The sequence below is a fragment of the Arvicanthis niloticus genome, chromosome 26 (genome assembly GCF_011762505.2).
Source record: "Arvicanthis niloticus isolate mArvNil1 chromosome 26, mArvNil1.pat.X, whole genome shotgun sequence".
In the NCBI taxonomy this organism is placed as follows: domain Eukaryota; kingdom Metazoa; phylum Chordata; class Mammalia; order Rodentia; family Muridae; genus Arvicanthis; species Arvicanthis niloticus.
Window position 1 is genome coordinate 27,815,988 of NC_133434.1, and position 20,559 is coordinate 27,836,546.

The 20,559-nt window shown below is 40.7% G+C and overlaps 1 protein-coding gene across 2 annotated transcripts in view; it reads right to left on the reverse strand.

The window, feature by feature from the left end:
• The window catches only part of Usp3 (ubiquitin specific peptidase 3), a 79,499-nt gene extending 59,221 nt beyond the window's left edge, over window positions 1-20,278 (reverse strand). Inside the window, exon 1 of one of the 2 annotated variants that reach the window (XM_076925372.1) lies at window positions 19,444-20,278. In XM_076925372.1, the coding sequence (XP_076781487.1) occupies window positions 19,444-19,534 (91 nt within the window). In that variant the 5' untranslated portion in view covers window positions 19,535-20,278. The remainder of the gene's footprint in view (window positions 1-19,443) is intronic. The other variant, XM_076925373.1, reaches the window with a different exon arrangement.
• Between the last annotated feature and the right edge of the window lie 281 nt (window positions 20,279-20,559).

Below are 20,559 nucleotides of genomic sequence, written 5' to 3' on the forward strand. Positions count from 1 at the left end.
GACTGTAAGGACTAGGCAGAGATCAAATCAGGGAGAAGCCCACGTGTGAATACAAAAGTCCAAGTGTGTAGCTGTGCCACACAAAGCCTCAAGGAAAGATGGCAGAACCAAAAGTTTAGGGTGGAGGCATGAAAGAGCTATGAAGCACAACTCACTCTTCTCCTTGAAAACCTTTTCCACTCTTCTCTTTACCTCTATCTCTTTCTTCTTCCAGGCTGGCAATCAGCCTCTCTTGAATCATTCATGAGATGAGTAAATTATCTGTTGGTGAAGTTGGTTAAGCATTTTTCATAACAGTTTTCCCTTTCTGTTTAACTACTCGGTGGTTATTCCCACTAAGAGTTCTCCCTTCTCCCTCCTTGACTCTGTGACCAGCCTGGGCAGCTGATATGACAGCAGTGACTACATGTAAATTCAAGCCTTATGAAACTCAGCACTTCCCCTTGCTTCTGTTTGAAAGGCTTGTTCAAGGGGAGAGCTCAGTCACCATGTGAGAAGTCTGACTACTCTGAAACATACTGAAGAGATCACAGGAAATGACATCATAGGAGCACAGGGAAGCAATAATTTACACAGAGACATGTGAGTTAAGATGTTCGAGCTACAGATATGCTACCTGATGAAATCCTAGACAAGTTCTTTCTGACCCACAAAATTGTAAATTCAAAGCACACAGTTATTTTGAAATCCTGGAATACAGTGACAGATAATCCCCCAGAATGAAACACTTTCCCATCTGCCAAGCAGCTCAGGAGCATTACTGGCACTCTTTAGTTAAGTGAGCAAGGGAGTTTTGGTAGATTTCACCTAACAAGAATTGAAGGTGTCCAAAGGCTCAACTACCTTTCTACAGAAAAGGGAGTGAAGGCTAAGACATGGCACTCTGTCTTGCACTAAGCTGCTTTACACTGGGGATCTTTCTGTACTGAGCAGTATTATAGAAACTCAAAAGCTCAAATACATGTATGGTCCTAGCCCTATGTCTGAGTAATTCTCTCCTGAGCATAAACATCACTTCTATTGTCTCTCTGTATTACATTAAAAAAACAAAACAAACAAAAAACCTCAGTAGCAAACAGTAGGTCAAATCTTCAAAAGTTCCAAAGCACTGTTCCTCTAGAATACCCTCCCCGTCATGCATGAAGATTCTTAAAAAGCACCTCAGGCAATTACAGGATGCCCTTTTCTCCTCAGGAAAAGCTACAACGCCTATGCTTCAAACCTCTTGCCTCTGGATTATGTTACACAATAACTATTCTGAGAAACCTCAGATTGTACCAAAGGCTCTTGGAAATCTCTGGATAATTTTAAGAGTTGAAGATATCTATACCATCTGTCCCTAATTCTGACTTCACCCCAAGAGCTGTGATATTGTAACTTGATTCCCACCATACCCAGCAATGCCTGATACCAGGCTTCCCCAGCATTAGGAGCCCACATCCTAACCAGAGCCCCAAGATTTCTGAGGAAGTATTGGATTTTTCTCTTAAAATTCTTACCAGGAGACACAGTGATCTGAACTTTTGCTTGCATTGTTTGAACAAGGCAAAAGTTTTGATCAATGATTCCCAACCCTACCAAAAGAACCTTTCCTTTTTACATAAAAGTATATGGAATAAAATAGGTTGCCTTCACAGGAATTTAATTTTTACTCTGTAGACTCCAAGCAAACATTCTAGTCTTGTATCTTACTATCAAAGTATGGACTTTAGAGCCCACAGTCCACGATTTTTTTAATTTTATTGTGCTTTAACCTACAACAGTTGGTTCCAGAGCCTGCTTCTTCACCACTAGATGGGACATAGCTACTTCATATAAGTATGTTAAGCACATCATAAAAAACATGAATCATACAGCAAAGAACTTTTTTTAAGCTTCAGTTTCTTCTACCTGAAAAATGGATTTAAAAGAATAAAACGATTGTCAGGAACTAATGCCAGAGTCTATGACATACATTGCCATGAACATGCTCACACATACAGGAGATGAAAAAGAATTTTTTTCCTTTAGCCTACACTCTTTAAAAGAATCACAGTTGTAGTCAGGCACATGCCTTTAGTACCAGCACTCAGAATGCAGAGATAGGTGGGTTTGAGGCTAGTCTAGTCTACAGGTGAGTTCTAGGACAACCAAGGCTACATACACAGAGAGAAACCCTATCTTGAAAACAAAATTTTTAAAAATTGCATCTAAAAACATATTTTCACAAATTTCTAACACATATATAGCTAACAAAAACTCCCAATGCCTGACCTAAACTAAATTATATTCAAAGCCACACTGAATGAAATAAAATATATGACCAATAAAATTTATTCCAAAATTGGCACAACTGTTAAAACTACCTTAGTGTTATAATTAAAATCAGATATGTCTAGCATAATACTTTAGGAAAATAAAATACATCTAGAAGCACATTTTGAGAGATAATATAAAGAGGTTTAAATACCTTAATAAGATGCTAATCAGATAAAACATTTAAGTACTGAGGCTGGAGAGAAGGCTTGGCTGGTAAGAGCACTTACTGCTGCTCTTGCAGAGGACAGGATTTTGTTCCCAGCATCCACATGGTGGTTCATAACCATCCCTAACCCTAACCATAACTTTCTAGGGATCCAACACCCTCTTCTGGCACCAGGCATGCATGCGGTGCACACCATGCATATAGGTAACCATTCTTACTATGACTATGTAAAGGCTGAAGGAACTCAAGTACCAGAACCAGTGAAACACAGCAAACTCAAGAGGCATGTGGAACAGACACTAGTTCTTGGTTCACCAATCTAATCCACTGAAATATACCTTTGTATCTATGCTGGTTTTGATGTGGGATGTATATAGGGGGGGTATATATCCACCATGTTCACTTGGGCATGTAGGTGTGTATGATTTTTTTTAAAGATTTGTGTGGGGATGTATATGTGTAGCAAGTAACACACACCCCAGGTGTGTAAGGCACCCCACAGTGATCAGAAGAGGGTACCCAGTAGCCTAAACCTGGAGTTACAGACAGTAGTGTTCCCTAACATTAGTGCTGGGAACCAAATTCCAGTTCTCTGGAAGAGCAGGAAGCACTCTTAACCACTAAGCCATGTCTCCAGCCCTTTCATCTCAGTTTTTTAATATAGGATCTCCACTGAACCTATTTGGTAAAGGTGGTTGGCCGGTGAGCACCATGGACTTAATTTGCCTTGTGCCTACCCCAGCTCCTCAATACTGGAACTTCAGATTAGCATAGCCACACGCACCTTTTATGTGGGTACTGAACTCAGAGCCTCATGATTGTGTGACAGGCACCTTGCCTTCTGAGCCATCTCCCCAGCCTGGTACCTTATTCTTAATCCACTGTTAATACAAATTAGCAGTATGCCAACAAATGAAAATGTCAAAGTTCAGACTAAAAAATATAAAATCTGCTTGTTTCTTGTTTGAGACAGTGTCTTCTGGCAGACCTCCTGCATTAGCCTTTCTATGGGCTAAACCTGGAAGCATGAGCTGCCACACCCAGCTTCTTTTTAAAAAAATACATATACACTGCTTTTTAAATATATATGTATATATATGTTTAATTTAATATAACATATATAAATAAATAAATACTGTCACTATCTTCAGACACACCAGAAGAAGGCATCAGATCCCACTACAGATGGTTGTGAGCCACCATGTGGTTTCTGGGGATTGAACTCATGACCTATCTTTTTTGTTTGTTTGTTTTTTTGTTTTGTTTTTTTGTTTTTTGAGACAGGGTTTCTCTGTGTAGTCCTGGCTGTCCTGGAACTCACTCTGTAGACCAGGCTGGCCTTGAACTCAGAAATCCGCCTGCCTCTGCCTCCCAAGTGCTGGGATTAAAGGCGTGCGCCACCACTGCCCAGCTACTCAGGACCTATCTATGGAAGAGCAGCCAGTGCTCTTAACCACTAAGCCATCTCTCCAGCCCCACACCCAGCTTCTTAATATGATCTGCTCTATATTTTAACATCTATTAGAGGCTATAGATCAAGTCATTTCTTAGTTTTTAATTTCTAACTAATTTTAGCAAAGTAGTGAATAGGAATGATTTCAAATCACACAGATTTAAGATATGGTTACCAACTTTTCCAGGCAGAAGCTTTAACTTCTACCCTAGATAGTCCAGTCTTTCCTTATCCACCTTATCATCTGAGTCTACTTTAAGAACAACTTCCTTAGAGGCATTAGCTGCTTGACACTGTGTTCTGACCCACAGTCAAGCCTTTCCCATGTCAAGGCACACACAGAAAACTGTAAGTCTATATATATGGTTCATACCCAGAAAGTAAAGACTTCTCAGAGGCAAAGGTGATCTGCTTTGGGAGCTCTGGCCACCCTAAGTTAAGACCATCTACCTCAGCATATTATATGTAGCCCATTCATGTCAGTCCCAGTGAGAAGCTATGCTACCAATCTTCTGTATGGGTAACTAGCAATGCAGCAGGTTTCTCTCCTATTTCACTCATGTGAGTCAGAAGGAGACCTGAGGTCATCAATTACCTCAGAGGACTGGGGCATTTCTCAAAGTCTAAGACACCATGCCCTTGAAGGTCAGCATCATATCTAGAAGTTGAAATCTTTATTACTAGCCTATGCAGAACTGTCTTGTACTACAGCCACTCTGTACTCCTAAAGACGCACCAGGTACCAGGCAAAACACAGAAACCTAATGTAAACTAAAAGAAGTCTCACCAAGCAGCTGGCACTCAGCGGTCTGGTAGGGTGAAACAGCACTGATAAGAATGTGTATTAGCAACAGTCTACTGCTCAACATGAACCTTGACCCAAACCAGACGAGTAGTTATTTCTTAACTAAGAATGTTCCCAAGGCAACTTCCAACTGATTTCAAGGCTTTCCAGTCAGAAAAATAATCTCAACGAAGCATTTCATTTCAATAGCCTTGACTATTTAGTAAAACCACAGGAAATGAAAATAGGATATGCAAACACCTTTATATTATTATAAAATCTTTTATACATTACTACTCAAAGAGTTAAATGCTTATCCATCCCAAGGTACCTAATGATAACAGTAACAACTTTTTGTACAAAACTGTTAGTCTGTAGCATTATTATTAACTGCAAAATACTCTAAAGAACCCACATTTTCACACATGGAAGACCAGCTGCATTCACTGTGACACACTCACAAATGGGATACACTATAAAGTGATAGATTAATAGACAGGCAGATGAACAAACAGATAGGCAAACATATGATAGCAGAAGGGAGAGAACAAAGAAAATAGGGAATGAGGCCCAGGAAATGGCTCGGGCAGTAAAATGCTTTCCTCTGAAGCCTGAGGGTCTGAATTTAACACCAGAACCCACACTTTATAATGCTGGGCATGGCCAGATGGTGGTGGTACACAGTTTAATCTCTACACTAGGGAGGCAGAGGCAGGTGGATCTCGAGTTTGAGGCCAGCCTGGTCTACAGAGCTAGCTCTAGGGCAGCCACTGTTACAAAAAGAAATCTGTCCTGTTGGGAGCCAACTTTTAGCAGAAAGCAGCTATCAGCTTTGCAGCCATCTTGAGCCATATACCCTGACGTGAGACTTGTTTTTCAACAGCCTACAACAGCTGAAGCACACTCTGATATCCCACATATTTTGTTTTGCTGTTTACTGCCCCCAGCTGCAAGGCGCACATGGTATCCATGCCTGCAAGGCATTTGGTTCACGTGCTGTCCATGTGCTATCCATGCCATACATGCTTGTAAGGTGCACGTGGTATCTACTCCTGTAAGGCTTACGTCATATCCACACCTGCAAGGCACATGGTATCTATGCGCCTACAAGGCACATGGCAAAAGCGTATAAATACCCCAGATTTCCCTTCAATAAATGAGACTTGAGACTTGATCAGAACCTCTGTCTTGTCTCCATTCTTTGCGTCTCTTCCCCTTTATCCCCACTCTCTCTCGCTAGACCCTGACCTGCAGATCGGAGCAGCAGCTTGGGCCGGGAAACAGTGGCCGCCAAGCGTGGAGTGGAGAGGGCCGCAACACTGTCCTGAAAAAAACAAACAACAACAACAACAAAAGCAGTAGCAGCAGCTGAGCATGATGAAGTCTGCTTGTAATCTTGGCACTGGGGAGGTGAAAGCAGAAATAGGAGGTCTCTGGAACTCACTGGTCAGCCAGTCCAGCTGAATCATTGAGCTCCAAGTTCAATGAAAGATCATGTCTCACAAAATAAGGTAGTAGGCTGCCAAAATTGTTGAGGTTTATAACCTGAAACCCATAATGGAAGAAGAAAACTGATCCCTAAAAGTTATTCAGTGACCTACAGAAAAAAATAACAAATAATATGAAATATAAGGTGGGAAGTATTAGAAGAAAACACCTAACATTGACCTCTAGCCTCCACAGAAAAGTGCGTGCGCACACACACACACACACACACACACACACACAAATTTTTTTCTACAAATATGGACTGATATACAAGATAAAAATTAAATTATAAAAAAAAATATACGCCGGGCGGTGGTGGCGCACGCCTTTAATCCCAGCACTTGGGAGGCAGAGGCAGGCGGATTTCTGAGCCTGGTCTACCGAGTGAGTTCCAGGACAGCCAAGGCTATACAGAGAAACCCTGTCTCGAAAAACCAAAAATAAATAAATAAATAAATAAATAAATAAATAAATAAATAAATAAAATAAAAAATATATATATACAGAAAGTATATACAGTTTGCTGGCTCACCCAGCTGACAATTCTTACTTAGAATAACTTTTAGTAAAATTTTAACCTTGTTATAATGTTAATGGTCTAGGTACTCAAAATATTAAATAAAAGCTGCAAAGATCATGTGGAAGATCTAAAACAAAAACCAAATACACACAAATGAGCCTATCTATATTGCAATTAAGTGCATGGAACGGGAGGGATGACTAATTCCAACTCTGAGCATACTGCTTTATGTATTGCTCATGTACAGACACAATCAACCGTGAGTAACTGCTGAATTCTAATTACCAGAATAACTTTTGCAACAGTATATTGCCTAGCAATTCCAGAACTACTTTCTCTGATTATAGAATTAAGCAAGTGAGTATACATGCTATAAGCGATGAGAACCAGATTCTTAGTATTGAACATATGCAGCAAATATCGAAGGGACAGGGGTCAGCCTGTAGTGTTGAAAGGAATCATGGATGCCAATGGAAACTCATAGTCATACAAATACAAACATATACACCAACGGTGGTAGACATACCTATCCATACTTCTTACTTAGATCTTTCTGCTGAGAGATCTTAGTTTATAAACATTACTCCCAACCAAAACAAATGAGGACTTCTATTAGGAATGACTGATACCAAGGCTGGGGTAAGCTGGACACAAAGCATGCATGGAACATCTTGTGGTAGCAGGAAAAAAAAAAAAGGTCTAAAAGAACATCTCCAAATTACAGATTAAGAAGGCTCCCAACGGCCAAATCTAAGACAAGTTGTTTTTCAAAATAAATAATGGTAACAGTATCACTAAATAAATGAAAATCTGTGCCTGTGCTAAGATGTGTAAGCAAATGCATAACCAAGTAAGGGAAAAAGAAAAACTCTTCCTTATAGAATACCAGCCAACACATGAGGAAGAAGTATTAGCTAGAAAACCACCAACTTGAGACCATCCTAGTGCTAAGAAGTCAAGTCAAGAACAATTAATGAATCAGACATGTAGCACATACACGTAATACCAATGACTGATTTTATATATAAATGTCTAAAGTTTAACAATCTAAAACAGACAATAATTAAGGAAAAATAAGTGTTGAAAAAGAAGGAAAAATTAGCACGACATTAACCAAAATTTGTTATCTAATTATGTTAGAAAGTGAAGATAGGCATCAGCAGGGTAAATAATCAAAGTGGGTAAGGAATAAAGCCTCACACTGATAAATTTGTAACTGTGTCCTGACAAGTACTCAGGTAATTATGAGAGCATTCGCAGTAAGGAGATCTAGAAAATAGCTGTAGGCCTGAGAGTAGAGAAGGAAATTGCTTTTCTATTCAAAGACCTTTGTTTATATACAACAACTATGAATGTACACATTACTTTTATTTTATGAATGAGTGCTCTGCTTCATGTACATCTACATTCCAGAAGAGGGTATCAGATCCTTTTATAGATGGTTGTGAGCCACCATGTGGATGCTAGGAATTGAACTCAGGACCTCTGGAAGAGCAGCCAGTGCTCTTCACCACTGAGCCATCTCTCCAGCCCCATGAATTAATTTTTAAGGGGTTAAATAATCATATCAATTCATGAACTTGCCCAAATCATATTTTAATTTTAAAAATTGTCAGAATGTCTTGTCTACTGTATACAAGAGTCAGATCCCAACCACTGTAGGGAGAGGATGGAGTCAGGGCACTAAAACCTATTACAAAGCATAAAATTAAATAGCAGTTCATCATTTGAGACCAGGCCACCTACTCAATTCCTATTACTTTTACACTAATTTGTCCTTCTCTACTACAGCAAATGTAATTTCTAAGCTGGCCAAATTTATCATCTATATGTTACCAGATCCAGATACCCACAGAGCTGGAACAGAGAGGGCATCTGGTCCTAGTGGCTACCACACAACTGATGCATAAGCCTCATTGCCCAAATGGCTCAAGTATTGTACTCGATTTTTAACAGGACATCTAAAATCAGTTTCAACATCACATAAAATAAAATAATGCATGAAGCCACATTCTCAAAACTGTAATATGCTAAACATTCCTGCTGTTATTCCTTCTGGTACAAACTCAGACTTGGTCAGACCTATTCTGGGAAACAAAAATCTCTCAGGTCGTTTCTACTCTGCCAGTCTTCAACTTAAATCCTGCACTGTGTTTCTATCTAAATGGAAACCATGGCCATTAAAGCCACAGCAGATCATCAAGTCTCAGTCAGAATGGGACACTTTCTTGTCTGGGAAACGAGACACAAATAGCAACATAAAAATTACTAAGAGTTTAGTATTGTTTCAAAAATAACTTCCCCTAGAAGCTGATTATATAGAGAATGAAAACAAAAGCCATGAATCACTTAAGAAAATCTAGTGTGAATACATATTTCCATGTATTTATAGCAAAATCTGATGCAAAAGTTCTATGCCTCTGCCAACAATCTAAGCAAGCAAATATACAGTTTAAAAGTAACAATATTTTTAAAGAAATAAATCAATATAAGCACTATACATTATCTTTTCAAAACAACAGCAAGTACACAAATTGTTAAGAAAAATTTGTGTATATTAAGGAAGCATTTCCTCCTGTAAGTATACAAAATAATTATATTTACATACCTCATTTTAAAAATATTTGGGGTTTGTATGTAGGTGTTTTTTGCTTACATATATGTCTCTGCAACATGTGCATGCAGTGTCTGTGGAGGCCAGAAAGCATTGGATCCCTTGGAACTGGAGTTAGGAAGGCTGTGAGCCACATGTAGGTTTTGGGAATCAAACAGTTCCTCTACAAAAACAACAAGTGCTCTTAACCTCTGACCCATCTCTCCAGGCCCTGAGATCTACAGACCTCTTAGTGTAAAACTTTCTTCAGAGAACAACTTGTTTAACACCCACATTTTACATTTCTTTTCTTTTGATTTTGTAATAAAGGTTAGTACTAAAGCACAAAGTGGAAAAAAATTCCTGTGCTAACATTTACCACTAGTTAGGATGGGAAATTTTATGCTTTTAAAACTAATGAGACTGTCAAAAATAGAAAAAAAATACGAATTGGGCATGTATTTATTTAAATAATCCCAAATGAAATTTACAACATTCCATTTTTTGTAAAGATTTGTATTTTTAATTATTTGCATGTGTTTGTGCTCTTGAGAATTCAGGTATCTTTGGAATCCAGAAGAGGGCATCAGATCCCCTAGAGCTGGAGATTCTGGCTGCTATGAGTCCTGTGGTGTGGGTTGAGAACATGTGGATCCTCACAGCAATCTCTCCAGTCCCCCAAATTCTATTAACAGTCACCTGCAAACTCAACAAGTATTAACTATTTTAACTTTTTAAAATAGTTATTATTACTTAACAAAAAAAACAAAGGTTGGACTTTTTTATTTTTAAAATTAAATTTAAATTTAAGAGATACAATTTCAAATCTAACAATCTTCCAACATATATACCATTAAATATTTTTAAATCTGAAAAAAATATTTTTAATGAAGCTCTAAAACAATCAAACAAAAAATACTGAAAACAATAAATCAAAACAATGAATTTAAGCCTGTAGGACTAATTTCTCATAATGAATGTTGAACTTGAGTAGCTACTGCACACACAACAGGTGAGGCTTGATCCGTTAGTTATACTGCAATTCCCTTAGAATTTAGAATGCAGATGTAGGGCCCAGTGGTAGTGTTATTGCATGCCTTTAATGACAGCACTCTGGGAAGCAGAAGCAGGCAGATTTCTGAGTTCAAAGGCAAGGCAGCCTGGTTTACAGAGCAGGTTCTAGGACAACAAGGGCCACACAGAGAAACCCTGTCTCAAAAAACAAAACAAAACAAAACAAAACAAAAAAAACCAAAACAAAACCAAAAGCTGATGTAGCTCACTGTTAGCAGCCAGAATAACCTGCATGAAAGCTTAACTTGAAGTAAATCAAATTTCAACTAAAGCCAAATTTTACTACATGAAAAGTAAAATTTAAAATTCTTTTATCAATAATAATGTTGCTCTATGGTCTCCATGTAATGTACTTTTTAAAATCTCTATTTCCTGTAAATAGGTGTTTTTGCTTGCCTGTTTATTTGTGCAGCATACACATGCCTGGTGCCTCGGGAGGTCAGAAGAGGACATCAGATTCCCTGGAAGAGTTACAGACAGTTGAGAGCTGCCATGTAGATGCTGGAATCAAACCGAGAGCCTCTGGAAGAATAGCCAATGTTCTCACCTGAGCCATCTCTGCAGCTCCCTGTATAGCTCTTTTATAAACACCTACTATACTAGAAGATTTCTGTAGCATGTCTGTGATCATAAAGAAACATTTTATCATAAAAATGTTTCCTAAAAAAATTATTTTTCTCTTCAAAAACTTATCAAAGCATTAACATTCCAGCCAGGTGTGATGGTTCACACCTGTACTTCTAGCTACTTGGGAGGCTGAGGTAGGAGGACTGCCACAGATCAAGTCCAGACAGACACTATCTCAAAAGTCAATAAATAAGGCAAAAAGGAAACCTCAGGTTAGTCAGCAAGGACAAAGACTTAAAGAAGTGAAACAGTGTACTATCTTACAACTAGTTCTATTAAATCTAAAAAAAAAAAAAAAAAAAAAGCAGTCTCTTCTCAAGGATAAGAAAAAGAGTAGAACAATCCCTAAAAGCTAGTCTTGAGGGCAGGTCAAAGATAAAAAAGCAAGCAGATTTCTACAGGGAAGGTTATCTTCAATCCAGCTAGAATAAAGAAAAAAACAAGACACAGTATCTACTCAAGAATGGAAAACACATCACTGATAGAGCTACTCAATCCTAAAGCAGATTAAATCCAGTTCCAAATACTTGTTTATCTTAAAAATAAACACCCAATTGCCTTCTCAAAGGGAACTGTAAAATTGTTAGTTACAATTTATTGTCACATTCAGCTAACACAACTAAAAGCAAGTGCAAATTTATTTTGTAATGTGCAAGTTTAATTTTCTTTTCTCTCCCCCCCCCCCCGCCTTTTTTTTCCCCTTTAAGACAGAATTTCTTTATGTAGCCCTGACTGTCCTAGAACTCCCTATATAGACCAGGCTGGCCTGGAACTCAAAGGAATCAGCTTCCCAAGTGCTGGGATTAAAGGCATGTGCCACTATCACCTAGCCCAAGTATAATTTCAACATAAGTTTTCAAAATCTGAAACTGCTTTCCTGAGCTCACATGGGTTTTACCATCTCTACACACACACACACACACACACACACACACACACACACACACACACACACACACTCTCTCTCTCTCTCTCTCTCTCTCTCTCTCTCTTTCTCTCTCTCTCTCTCTCTCTCTCTCTCTCTCTCTCTCTCTCTCTCTCTCTCTCTCGGGAGGAATCTGTCTTAAGACCTGCAATCTAAAAACTGTAATTAACTTTTATAGAAAATACACCTGGAAAATCTTAGACTGTAACTAATAAACATGATTCCTAAAAGCAGATTTCAGATTACCTAAATTACCAGAGGCAAAAGCAAAATTCCATAGCTTCAGAAATCTCTTCCTCTTCTACAGTACACAAACCCCACCACCACCAAAAATCTTCAGTACTAGAAATATAATGAAACCAGCAAGAAGACAAGAACTCAATTGAAGGACATGTTTTTCAACAACCAGCTTACTGCATTTTTCTATGCCTATATTGAAGGATTGTTACATTATATCTGCATGGTGAATTTCAGTCTACAAATAAAACAGAGCTGAGCATAATGAAGCTGACTCTCAAGGCTATTTTCTTCCCATTTATATAGACAATTCTTTGTGCCCGTTTGCTAGCACTCTAATCAATAAATTGGATGACAGAAGTCAAATACTAAATTTTAAAATGAGTGATTTTCAAGATGTAGAATTTAAAAACATACTCTCATAGCAAAAATCTTCCAAGGAACTCATTTCAAACATGTTTCCAAGCCCTTTAAGCCTCTTACATTACTAAGAATTAAGTTTCTAAATGACAAAATAAAGACAAGTTGAGTGGCTGAGTTAAAGCTTTGGACTATCTTTTAATACCCCAGAACATGTTAAGCAAGTCCTAACCTCCGTCTCAGTTTCACAATCTATAAATCAGGAAAAACTACAAGGATAGGTAGTTAATTAAATTAGTCAGGATTAAATGTTAGCAAACTGCTTTGAAGTTACTTTATATTGTTCTCAGTTTTCCTCCTACTCAGTAAAACTAAGATGAGAAAACATCTGGAATTACTACAGATAATAACATCTGCAAACTCATAGTAGTTATAAAAGATGGTTTGTGTTTACAAGTTTCTAAGCCAAAGTTCATTCAACAATTACCACTGATTTCAAGATAAGACTGCAATGAACAGCTTTTGAGCCTCAATGATATCTATTCTTACCTACATTCCCAAAACAGACTGTTCTAGAAATTTCAGAGCATCTTGAGAGGTCTTGGCACAAGACAAATCCAGGTAAGATGAACAAGCTGTTACTGTAGTTGATACTATTCTCAGCATTCTCAACTGTCAATCATCACAAGCACACCCTCCAAGTACCAGCCCCCACTGAGAATCTATCAAAGCACTTCCTCCTCAACCATCTGTCCAGGAAAGCACTATGAAAACACCTAGAGCATTTGCTCTATCTAAAAGGATATGAATAAAGCAAACACTGACAGACTGCACAGCACACATTGTCTACTGCAAAGCTTCCTACTAAATCCCTTCTCAGGCCTGGGCTGAACACAAAACATTTATAGAAGTAAGTTTGAAACTGCAGCTTAATCAAAGACTGTTTTCCCAACAGAGATACTGTTAGACAAGAAGAAAGTGCTCAAAAAGAAAAAAAAATGAAAAAAAAATCACATGTAAATTATTCTGACAGAAGAGAATGGACACTTAAGACATGAGTTTAAGTTCCTCAGTTACTAACTACTCTTATTTTGCTTACTGCCTACAAATCCTATAAAGGTGTTAGCATCTTATATCTAGTTTGAGAGAGCACAAACAAATCTCTTATATTTCAGTGCAGAAGAAAACTACATCAATTCCAATAAGGAGGCCTGCAATTGGTTCAGCAGGCAAAGGCACATGCCACCAAGCCTGATGTGATAGATCACTGGAAAGAAAGGGGCTGGTTCCTATAAGCTATCTTCTAATTGATAGTGCTTCAAACACACACACACACACACACACACACACACACACACACACACTTTAAAAATTAAATACATTTCAATGAGAAAAAGTGGAATGTTATAAAATCTTACTGTTAATGAGTGGTATCAATGCAAAGAATGGTTATAATTATCTTGAGGGTGAGTTCCAGGAAAACAAAGAGTTCTAATTTTTCCCTGAGCCCAACCTTTCCTTCTGCTTAAGCCATGCCATGCAGGATGTTCTGTATATACTCCGTATATTGCTTGGAAAATACATCTGATCACAGAAGAGACCTGGTTCAACCCTTGAGTTTCAGGCCTGTCAAACAGAGCACATGGACAGTTCCAGGGCTTTCAAATCCACAACCAATTACTTAAAGGCTGGAGAACAGGCTGAGGCTGCTTAAAGTACTAAGGTTGGGGTGGGGACTAGAAAGACAACTCCATTGACTTAGGCTTTATCAATATTACTAAGAAATAGTTCAAATTCTTCAGAAAGTACACAAATATAATACAAGTTCAAATACTAATCTTCAAATCAGAATAAATATCACCTACCCATTGACTTAAATGACCCTACTCATTAACAACTAATTTTCCATCTGCCCATCTATATAGCTATACTGCCTAAAGACTACAAATTCTGTACTAACAAGGTCACCTGCTTACAATCCAACTTTCTAGCTAACATACGGGAAGGGGAGGCTAGGGAAAGCATTCTGGTGAATAAACTCACTTCATCTGCATTTATTCTCAAAATGAAGTCAGAGATCATTTCATAATCTATGTGAAAAAGCTTCATTAAGCAAGCATTTACTGAGTACAGCACTGTAGTGGATATTTAGTAAACACAGCACAGAATGCTACTTAAAAGTAATTAATGTATTTAACCACAGTAAACTAAATAACTGATTCTACTTAGAAAATATAGTCCAAAGGACAAACTAGTCTTCTTTAAATGTACGCTGAGAGAAATAGGATACAAAATAACCCACCACTCCATCAAGGTGACCTCTTACCTTTATCACAAACTGATCCGTACATTATATATTTATTACCATGGACAAAAGAGCCAGTCAGCACCTCATCCTACTAAAAAGATCTTTAAAAAACAAAACAGACATGTTTATCTCCAACAACCCCTTCAAACACAAACTGCAGACCAATCCAATCATTCCTTTTTCTTGAATAGAGTGATTTAAGGGTAAGTGTTCTGAAAATTAAGAGGCTCCCTCAACTTTTAGAAGAAATAATCAGGGAGAAATTCTCATGCCTTCCCAACTATAACATAGCTCCACATCAACAGCACTTTAAACCTCTAAAACTCTAGGTACTGGCTTTCCTTGGTTTAAAAACAGAACTGTTTAGGATATATTTTTAAGCACTTCATGCTTTATCCCTGTCTTTTGTCACTAGTTAAACTTTCCACCTACAAAAATGCCCAAGCCTCCAGCTCCTGAAAATAACATCTGGTGTGTGCATAGAACACAAGGCTTGAGAGACTGGCCCAGTTTCCATTTAAACTTTTGTAATTTAAAACTAAAATGCTCTAAGCCACAATTAGGCAGGCATAAATCAGCTTTTACCTTATTAGAAGATCCCTATTTTCAACATTTACCTTAAACTACTACATGAATTTATCTTCTAATCAGGAGTTTCCTGACTCTCCAACTAGAATAGACCTACTTCTTTGAGAGCCAGGGACCACTACACCCCATGATCTGTTTTTCAGCTAATGTGTTTCAAACTTCAAGTATTTACAAATGAATACCTGTTGCCAGCTTCATGAATTTCTCTAATTTTGTAATGTGAGTTTCAAAAGAGCCTATGAGATCTCAAATTAGGATCTTTAACCATAAGACTTCAGGGGTCCCTTTTCGGTGGATCCAGAAGGTCAAATGTTATTTCCATGAATGATAATAAGATAGAAGGAAAAAGATATTACTATATTACTTTGTTTTGGTTTTGTTGTTGTTCTGTTTTAGTTTTTTTGTTGTTGTTGTTTTGTTTTGTTTTTGCTTTTCAAGACAGGGTTTTGTTGTGTAGCCCTGGCTGTCCTGGAACTTTCTCTGTAGACCAGACCAGCCCCCAGTTCCACAGAGATTCACCTGCCCCTGCCTCCCAAGTGCTGGGACTAATGACATCTGCCACTAACACTGGCTCTATTTTATTTGAATGTTTCCTTTTGACCTCTCAAGAACACAAAGTGGAATTTTCTACATAATATGTGAAGTTTGATATCTGAAGAGACTGCAATGAGAAGCAGATGTCTTTACAGAAACATGACTGGGTGGTGGTGGTGGTGGTGGTGGTGGTAGCAAACATCTTTAATCCCAGAACTCAGGAAGTAGAGGCAAGTGAATTTCTATGAGTTCAAGACCAGCCTGGTCTACACAGGGAGTTCCAGGACAGCTAAGGCCACACTGTCTTGGAAAAAAAAAGTTACAAAAACATATAAATTTAAAAAGCTACTCTCCCCATTAAATTTTGAAAAATTTTCACATAAATTATCATTTCTGTTTATAAGTATTAGATGTATTAATGTTACTCATAATTAAATCAGTAAATATTTAGTTTTAACTTCTAATAGATATGTCAAATACCCAGGATTCTGAAAAATGTTCAGATTATAAAGAGATCTTCTTACAAACAAAAGTTTAACGAAGTCTGTAGCATACACACAGTGCCCTCCAGGACTAAGTTGCTTCAGTTAGTTCTGAAATCTCATTGCTCTTACTCCCAATCTTGCTGAGTTCTGTATCTCCTTGTAAAACAATTTGTCATAAAGCCAATGTGTTTGGGCTCCATTTAATGGGCTTAGACATTTAATTTTCAGAGTCCTATTTATAAAAATGTACTAGTCTGTGATACTATTTATTACTTAGACACCAGAAAGCAGTAGTTTCTCAAACTTTCTCACACACACACACACACACACACACACACACACACAATCTTGCTCATCCTAACAGCAACTGGTGAAGTAAAAGCAAAGCTTGGTTCTTTTTCCAGATGACATAATGAAACTCACACTCAAGGAAACAGGAGTGCTGGTCCAAGGAGGTGGTGCCTGCTAGAGTCTGTGCTGTTGGTCTTTTGCAATCTGCCTGGCTGTCTCACTGGGGTATAATTGCATACTCCCAATGAAAATAAGGCAGGGGCATTACTTTTATTGTCCAGGTGCCAAAACAGAGATTTTCTCCCTCCTCAGAAAGAGTGTATGAGACTCAAAACCAGTCAGAGCATTATTTCAACACACTGGCTACCCTTCTCATTTCCTACTAAAAATCATAAATAAATAAATAAACAAACAAACAAACACTGAAGTGTTGAAGAGAAAAAAAAAAAGCCAGATGATGAGTTAGTTAAGGGATCACAGATTTACCAATCATTTAATTACTGAAACTACAGACAGGCAAGAACAAGATCAACTTAATACAATAACATTTGATTGTACCAATGAAGGGACGCCAACACGTTTAAATGGGAGGCCATTATGAAATGAGCCTGAGACAGGAAAAAAAAAAAAAAAAAAAAACATCACACACAGAGTTGTGAAACTAGCTTTATTGGTCCTTCAAATGCAAGTGATTAGACCCATCCTTCCAAAACAGGGTCAGAGGCAACCATTTGCTGCATGTTGTAAAGAACTCACCCTTCCATTACTAATTCGTTCTTGTTTTCAGCACAAGTCTCCCAGTTATGCTCCATTTTAATGTGCCGAATTCCTCAAGAGAGGCTTCATTTGCTGCATCTCTTTTCCCCAGAGCGGACCCCCTAACTGATGGAGGCACGACTGACTCACTGTCACTTGCATATTTCTTGTCTTTTTTTAGATGCATGTGCACAATGAAGCCATTCCTAAGTTTGATGTGATTTTACAGAGAAAAAAAATTAGGCTTGTGTTGATGCACCCACCTCTGAACCCCTGTAGTTGACTACAGATAAACAAGAAGTGCCCCCTTCCTTGTGAGGTGTAAGCTTTTCCGTGTGTGTGTGTGTGTGTGTGTGTGTGTGTGTGTGACAAATCTCTCTTTAAAAATTCAACTATAGCCCCCACAGCTAGAGCTAATTAACTAACAGACCACATGGGCTGGTCTGTTAGTTGTTGCTATTATATTCCAAGCTCAAGACTCACTGTTGAAGAAGCACTTACAGGTAAGGGCCACTCACACAAATTCTGCACTACCACAAAGAACTGCAATAGTGGCCCAGTAGGGTAGCGCATGCCTATAATCCCAGCACTCCAAGGGCTGAGAAAGGAAAATTATGAATTCTAGGTCACCCTGAGCTATAATAGAGAACCAGTCTCACAAACCAAAGGAACCGCAGCAATACTGTCCTGGGAAACCAATTAACTTATTAATTTTTAAAGGCTTCGTACAGAACAGAAAAAGTCACCTGACTTTACAAAGGTAAGCAAAACACCAGAAGACTGCAGTTACTTCTATTCCTTATCCTGAAGGACAGTTTTCTTTGTGTCACCCCGTATATTTTGCTTCAAGAATATAATCACCTTTGAAGAAGTAATACGTCAAAAGTATTAAAGCAGTCCCTAAACTACCTTCCTAGCTCCAATCCAACCCAGGATGAAAAACCACTCTGCTGAATCGTACCACACCGTCTTTCAGCTTTGCATATGAACTTGATTTCTGATGCACACGATTCACATTTTACACTACAGCCCAAGCTGCCAGTGATAATCTTAACGCTCATAAACAAAGACCAGCGTCGGCACCAGGGCCCTACCAGGAAGTAATCAAAGCCGGGTGGCCCGTCCGACCTTAAGTCCGGGCAGACAATGAGAGGGCACCCGGGCTTCCAAGGGGGCAAAGGGAGTTAATGCTTAAGCAACTCAAAAGCGTAACATAAACCTACGAAGTGTCTTACACGCACTCGGGAATTCCCAACGAAATCCCGGCCAACCCTCAAGACTGTCTCGGAACAATCTTCGAAAGAAAAAAAAACAAAAACAAAAAAAAACAAAACCTCGAGCCGCCCCTCCAAAGCGGCTGTTGGCTGCTTTCTCCGGAGCTTTTGGAGCCCGCAGCCAGTTTTCAAACTTCACCCTCACAAGCTGAGGCGAGACTCCGAGATGAGCCGCCCGCCCCGGCGCTGTCCGCTCGGGGGCTGCGGGGGGTGGGGGGGCAGGAGCCTGTGGGAACCCGAGGAAACGCAGCCTACAGGGGCTCGCGCGCCGGCAGTCCAGACAAAGCTGCGCCCGCACAGCGGCGCTTTGCCTGTCCGGCCCACGGGGGACCGCGAGCCCAGCCTCACTACACGTGCGGCCGCACGCGGGGCCGGCCCTTCGGTTCGCCGAGCCTTGGGGTGCGGGCCGCCGCGTCATCCCGCCGCTGCGCGCTCGCCTCAGGCCCCCGCGGGCCTCTCCTCAGCCGGCCCGGCCGTCGGGCCGCACGAAACAAAGGAGCCGCTGCCGCGCCCGCCGCGCCGCGCCGCGCCGCGTCCCCTCGCCCCGCGCGCCCGGCCGGCTCCCGTCAGCCTCCCCCGAGGCCGCGCGCTGCCCCCCGCACCCGCGGCCCTTCGACGGCAAGGCCCGGGCCAGAGCCGGGACCTCGGGTGCGCGGCCGGCCAGCCCCAGAGCTGCACTCACCGCTGCAGCACCAGGACGACGGGGAGCCGTTGGGGAACTTGGCTGAGTCCGGGGCGATGCAGACGCTGGAACTGAGGTGCGGACACTCCATGGCCACGAGGACGGCGGCGGGGACGGCCGAGGCTCTGGGGCGGAGGGACTTCGGAGGCTCCGTCTGGGGTCGCTTCTGACCCGGCGCTGGGCAGACGGCGGCTTCTGGGTCCCGAGCCTTTGCGTCAAAGAAAGCAAGGGCTTCCGGGCGCCGGGTTTTGCCATCCGCCGTCTCCCGGCGCCCCGCTCCAGAGAACGTGGAAATCCGGATTCCTGGTTCTGCAGTCGCCCAGAGACAGTAGGCTTCCGCCTTCTCGTGCTGCCCCGCCCACCCTGCTGGTTACGCCCCCAGGCCCGGCCCCGCCCCCACGCCAGCCTGTGGGCGGGGCCTTGGCGCTCATCCACTGCTAGCTGCTAGCCTAATGTCCTACGGTGAGGTGAAGTGACTTTCCGAACTCTGACTGCCCGGGGCTCGGGGCAGCCGATTCTTGGGACCCCGACAAGTGTGAGTACTCATCCGGGGCGATCGAGACCGCTGCGTCTACTGCAGTGAGTTGACTACAGCAGCGAGGTAGAAAATGTGACCGCAAAGAGCGCGGAAAATGAAAACCACTCGCACCGACACGCGTCGAAGCCCCATTTTACACAGGAAGAAACAGACTTTTGGGGCGTGGCCCTCGATGGCCCAGCCGGCTGCAAAGAGCCCAGAGCAGTCCTGACTTGCGTGTTCCCTCCGTAGCAGGCGCGGTCCGGAACTTTTCTGAGTTCTGAACTCTGGCCTGACCGTGTCACCTGGGTTCTGCACGACTGGGCCCACTAGACCGCCTGCGTTCCCGGGTCCACGCCATGTCATTATGACTCACTGTTATCTCCTGCCCATTGTGGGTATTTTCATACCTATACCTTTTAAAGTTAAATGAAATAACTATCCGATTTGCTGTGCAAGGTCAAGGGTGCTAGGTAATAAAGAGAGGCAGGGTGACATTTGTTAGAAGCCCACCTGGCTCCCCGCCAGGCACTCTGCATACCACACCTCGTTAATCCTCAAAACACTCTCTCAAGCTGCTGCTGCGGTCCCCTTTTTTA